The sequence below is a fragment of the Microtus ochrogaster genome, chromosome 8 (assembly GCF_000317375.1).
Source record: "Microtus ochrogaster isolate Prairie Vole_2 chromosome 8, MicOch1.0, whole genome shotgun sequence".
NCBI lineage: Eukaryota > Metazoa > Chordata > Mammalia > Rodentia > Cricetidae > Microtus > Microtus ochrogaster.
Genome location: NC_022015.1, coordinates 39833650 through 39839548, shown reverse-complemented (window position 1 = coordinate 39839548; position 5899 = coordinate 39833650). Strand labels below are relative to the sequence as shown.

Below are 5899 nucleotides of genomic sequence, written 5' to 3'. Positions count from 1 at the left end.
GGCCTGGGGTCTGTGACCAGGCCAGGAAGGAGAACCAGAGCAGACATGATATTTACGTTGAGACTTCAAAGTGGAGCCCAGGCTGCGGTAGGGGTGGATGGGGGCTGGCAAGCAAAAGCCAGACTGAGGTCAGTTCATGCTCCTCCCCAGCGAGGGTCTCCTTGGTGACACACACCTCCCCCATGGGACACCAGACCCAGAGTAGGGATGGAACGGGCTATTTTGGTGCAGAGTTCCAAGAAAGGCACTTCCTGTACCCTCACCCTGCCCCCATCTTTTTTCCTGTCACCCCGCAGCTGGATCTGGGCAGCTTGGTCCCCCCACCTCTTGTAAGCATCCCTCAGTTGGGAACACAAGTTCTGGAGATGGCAGGCAGGAGCAAAGGGTTCGATCTCAGCAAGAAAACATCCCAGGCACTGGGGCAGCGGTGCATTTGCATTCTCACTTTCTGGCAGAGGCTCTGCCTGGCAGGGCAGCACGGGTCTGTAACCCTATCAGCCCCACGCAATGGGACCAGACAAGTCTGGCCTTTCCCGACCTTCAGAGTCCAGCCTGAGCCTGGAGGATTCAAGAAGGACTGTGAAGGTCACCTCCCCAGCTAAAGACATCCAGCTGCTAAGGCCAGGGAAGGTTTGGGGTGGGGGGGAGGTGAGGGTGTCCCAGCCTGGAGGGCAGGCTGATTGTCTTATCCCACGGCTCAGCTCAGGGGCCTAAGTCTCACCCAGGGGGCACCCTTCAGGAAGGGCCATCACCATGACACTTGGATCCAAAGCCCACTCAGGCCCCCAGAGCCCCAGCTCCTGGGCCAGTGCCGGTCCCCATCCTCCAGTTCCTCCTGTGAATCAGGCTGGAATCTGATGAGCTCAGGCTGCCCCGCCCAGCCTGCCTGCCTCAGCTCTTGCCTAGCCCGTGAGGTCACCACACCCTTGTAGGGGTCTTCTCAGCATTCAGTGTCCTCAGGGGGCCCACAAGGGGCTGGGTGGGGGAATGAGGCAGGAGTAGGCCAGATATTAGGAGATTGAGATTGGAGCTCCTGTATATGCTCCAAAGTGTAAAAACGTGTGTGTGTGGTGTGTGTTAAGGTGGGGGTTCATTTCCAGGACTTAGATGGAGTAGGAAGTAGATAAAATCATGTGTGTGTGTGTGTGGTATGTGAAGGGGGGGTTCCTTTCCAGGACTTAGATGGAGTAGGAAGTAGATAAAATCATATGTGTGTGTTTGTGTGTGTGTGTGTGGTGTGAAGGGGGGGTTCATCTCCAGGCCTTAGATGGAGTAGGAAGTAGATAAAATCATGTGTGTGTGTGTGGGGGGGGTTCATTTCCAGGACTTGGAGTAGGAAGAAGCTGTAGTCTGTCTCCAGAGCATGGATGTAGCTGTACTGAGTGAGGACGTGGGTGTTGTTGGCACTTTTGCATAGGTAGGCCTGTGTCAAGAAGTCTGTGTCATTGCCGGGCGATGGTGGCGCACGCCTTTAATCCCAGCGCTCGGGAGGCAGAGGCAGGTGGATCTCTGTGAGTTCAAGACTAGCCTGGTCTGGTCTACAGAGCTAGTCCCAGGACAGGCTCCAAAGCCACAGAGAAACCCTGTCTCGAAAAAAAACCAAAAAAAAAAAAAAAAAAAGAAGTCTGTGTCACTACAGGCCTGTGTCATATGTGTCAAGGTGGTGTTGGGTGTGCCTGTTACCCTTGGGGGTGCCTGGCCCTGTAGTACCCACCGGGACAGCAGTCTCACTTAGCACTGGAATGTGGGTCAGAGAGTGCTGCTCTAAGCTGTGGGTGTGAACTGCTCATAAGGCCACAGCAGGATGTGGAGGGTGGGTCAGAGGGAGTCTGGATGACCAGGCTCTGGCCCAGCCGGGCTCTCGAGCCTCAACCAGGCAGCCAGGATCTCCTCACTCTACCCCTGACCCCCTTTCAAGTGATGCCTGATGGTCCCTGCCCCTGACCCCCTTTCAAGTGAAGCCTGGTGGTCCCTGACCACCAGCAGGACAGTCTTTCCTTTGGCAGCACCTGGGGAGGGGAGCTCCTACCGTGGGGCTGAAGAGGTATGCACAGCCCTTGGTAGAAGGGGCAGAGAGTGTGCCACCCGGCACAGAGAGGACGGGTTCTGCTGAAGTCTTCCTGCATCCTGCATCATTCTGCATGTATTTTTACAAGTGCCAGTTCCGGCACAGGCATTGTTCTAGGTCCTTGAAGGCCTGCTGGGAAGAAGGCCAGCATGGCTCTGGCGTGCCAGTGGGGAAGACAGACAATAAACAAACTCACACAAACTTTAAATGACGAATGCAACATCGCCAAGCGGCATGTCTGCTTTAAGGCACCCAAGCCAGTGTCCCTGCACTGCAGCAGTGGGCTCTGGATGAGGAACATCTCAGAGCCTTGCCTTTTAGGACAAGGAAGACAGCAAGAATGGTGGCGTTCCCTGGAATGTAGTGGTCCAGTTACCCCCTAGATCACAGAACAGGTACTGTCTCTATACCATAGAAACCCACTTTTTTGGTTTTTTCGAGACAGGGTTTCTCTGTGGCTTTAGAGCCTGTCCTGGAACTAGCTCTGTAGACCAGGCTGGTCTCGAACTCACAGAAATCTGTCTGCCTCTGCCTCCCGAGCGCTGGGATTAAAGTCATGCACCACCATCACCGGCTTTTTTTTTTGAGATGGGGTCTTGCTATGTACCCAGGCTGGCTTCCACTATACAGCCATGACCCTGAACCGATTCCTGTCTCAGCCTCCCAAGTGCTGGGATTACAGATGTGCACCCATGGCTCAGTCTGTGAAGAGTATGATTCGATGATTCTCTCTCTGGAAGGTGTATGTTGAGTTTTCTGTTCTGTAACAAGCCACTTTCCTGAAGAAGGCCTCAGGTTCATAGTTTATAAAATGGAGACATCAGGAAGGGGAAGATCAGGTGGAGACACCTCAGACAGGCATATTATCACCAAACCTGCCTGGTATATCTTCCTTGATCCCAACCTGTGCTTGTACTGATTTGACCTTGATCGGTGGGTAATCAGATTTTAAAAAAGTCCAGACAGCAGGCAGGCCCTGGAAGTGAAGAAGCCATTGCTGGATCTACATTGAATTCTAGGAGCCCAGAATTAGAACTGAGCACAAAAAGGCAGGGCCTGTGGAGGTTTTGGAGACCTGGTTCCCATGAGATCAGCTCTGTATCTTGCCCCTGGGGTTCTCAGAGCATCCTCTGCAGACATTCCAGGTCCTTCCCCTGGGACTGAGCGCCACACATCCTGTGTCTCATTCCCAGAAACAGCCTTCCCAACCCACCCAGCCCACCCCAGTCCCTCACTGCCCCTCACTGCTGGTGGTCAAGCTTCAGTCGGTGGACACATTTATTGAGCACCAGTGGAGTGCTCCATCCTGTACAAAGCGTTAGGGAAGGGAAGGCATCATGGAACAAAGGGCCATATTGTTTGATATGGGCCTTCAATCCCCAAGCAACCCTGTCTGTGCCTCAGGGTGGTGGAGAGAGGCTAAAGGAGCTGAGACCATCTTCCCCCTAGCCAGGATGTTAGAGACCAGTCGGACTTTCCCCTGCTGGCAAGAGGCATGAAGTGGGGAAGAAAGAACATTGGTGGCCTAGTTTGGAGTCCTACACTGGCTAAATGTGGATCTGAAAGTCAGGGTCCACAGCATGTGGTCCTTGTGCTCAGAGGCCCCGGGAGCACCTCTGAAACTGACTGCAGCCCTTATTTGTCTGGAAACAATTCTCTCCTAAGAATCTCTGACAGCAAGTGGCCTCTGCCCTGCATTTCCCAGGCTGTCAACAGCTGTCAGAGTATAAGGCCAGTGACCGCCTATGCTCTGTGGCTCTTAAATTCTCTTTATCCCCACCCCTCCCACTCCCTGGTGGGTGTGTGTGTGTGTGTCACCCTTTGCAGCTTCTTAGGCAGTGCACACCCTCTTGTGGCTGTTGGTGGGTATTTTCCTCTGCTCAGATTTGCTGCCGCCTTCCCTCTGGGTCCTGCAGCCCTGGCCTTGAGGGCTAGTTTGCTAGGACATCTTGGGAATTACCTGCCATGGGGCTCACAAACTCTATTCTGTGCCTTATTGTCAAGCTTTTTTTTTTTTTTTTTTTTTTTTTTTTTTTTTTATCCAGGAATCACAAAGGCTTTTCCAGGCACAATGTTTGTGGAACCCCTCGTTCTGGAAACTTCCCAGGGTCTAATTCCCCAGAAATACTGAAGTGCCTCAGTAGGTTTCTGATCTTAAAGAGAGGCTGGAACATAGGTGCTTTCTCTCTTGTGACCTGACCTCCAGGCCAACAACTATCTCTGGACTGCCTGGTGGGGGCAGCTGCTCTAAGGAACAGCACGGCTGCCAACACCTGTCCTTTCCTCTTTCCCCTGCCCAGTCTTAGCCATCAACCATCCACGGGGGGCCTGGGTCACTCCAGAGCCCTGCAGTACTCATATCCCCTCTCTGCAGGCCAGGACACTGCCTCTGGGAAGAGCCACTTGTTTGGGGACCTTTGCTATCATTCTGCCACTTCCCTGACCTCTGGAACTAGGAGAGATTGGAGCTGTTCAGGGTCTTGAAGCTCCAGCAATCCTGCCTGTGCCCACGGACAGTGGGAGAGGCAAAGAAGTCAGGAACACCTTCTCCCTGTGCTGGAGTTGGTTATTAGATGGATTTGTCCCTTCCCAGACACATTTGTTCCTGTGGGCTAGGGAGAAGCCAAGGCTAGGGGCCTTGGACACAGGGTTTTGGAGTCTCCTAATTCCCTTAACTTTGCCCTAGTCTTTGTGGTCAGCCCCCTGTTCCCAGCAGATGGACTCATAAAGATCAGTTAGAGGTGGTGGCAGACACAACAGAGAACTGGGTGTGGAGGTGAAGGAAGCTTGGCAGCTGGGAAGAGCAAATTGAGAAGCTTCTGGAGGCCCAGGTAGCCCTCCTGGCTCTTTCTGGCTACTCTTCTGCAGCCTGGCTTCCCTCTGCCTTTGGCTCCTCTGGTTGCCCATGGCCTCCTTGGACCTGGTCCTCGCCTCCTTGGTCAACAGTTGTCTCAGACTCCCCCTCACTGTTCAGGCCCCCTTTCTCCTCTTCCCATGCTCCTGCCTCCGGCCTCCTGCTGGTTGCCTTTGCCTTCTCTGTTGTAGCCCCCTGGGTCTCAGGCCTCTCTGCCCGGCGGTAGACGAGGTAGCCAGTTGCAGGAAGCCTATGGGCCAAGGCTTCAGGAGGCAGGCGATGGTAGCCCTGGTCCTTGTAGAGGAAGAGGCCGAATGCATCAGGGTGAGTCACTCGGAACTTGGTGGCACAGAGTTGGCTCAGGGTGGCAATCGAAGACCCCGGGGGCACAGCCAGGGTCTTGGAGGTACAACCTGTACTGGGGTCCTGGTAGGCTACTCGGAGGAGGTGCTGTGCAGAAGACAAGAATAAGTCCTCAGCTATGCTATTCAAGAATAGTCCTCAGCTATTCTCCAGAGCAGAAGGGACAAGGCGGGGTGGTGCACACTCGTGGTAAAATGAACTGGCAGGAGCCTCGTGAGCTCCGATGGGACACTGAGACAGAGAGAAATGTATTTGGGCTAGTGGTATAGGTACAAGACCAGCCCAGAGGGAGCTTCAGAATCCTGAAAAGATGCCCAAGAGGAGTCCACTGTATGCAAGACTCTGCTTAACTCTTCCTGGGCTAATTACCTAGAACTACCTCCAGCATTCACCAGTGCACCTAATCTTCGTGCAGCCCAGGTGCCCATTTTAGAGATGAGGAAACCAAGGCACAGGAAAAACGTGATAGAGCTGGGACAAATCTGGGGCCTGGCTACAAAGTCTGGATCCATAGCAAGACTGAGAAGGTTGAAGTTAAAGGGGATGCATCCTGAGAAGGTTGAAGTTAAAGGGGATGCATCCTGAGAAGGTTGAAGTTAAAGGGGATGCATCCT

The 5899-nt window shown here is 53.6% G+C and overlaps 1 protein-coding gene across 1 annotated transcript in view; it reads right to left on the bottom strand.

Annotated features, from left to right (window-relative positions):
• Positions 1 to 4159: 4159 nt before the first annotated feature.
• The window catches only part of Rin1 (Ras and Rab interactor 1), a 5503-nt gene continuing 3763 nt past the window's right edge, over positions 4160 to 5899 (bottom strand). Inside the window, exon 10 of the mRNA XM_005351705.2 lies at positions 4160 to 5372. Coding sequence (XP_005351762.1) covers positions 4923 to 5372 — 450 coding nt within the window. The 3' untranslated portion in view covers positions 4160 to 4922. The remainder of the gene's footprint in view (positions 5373 to 5899) is intronic.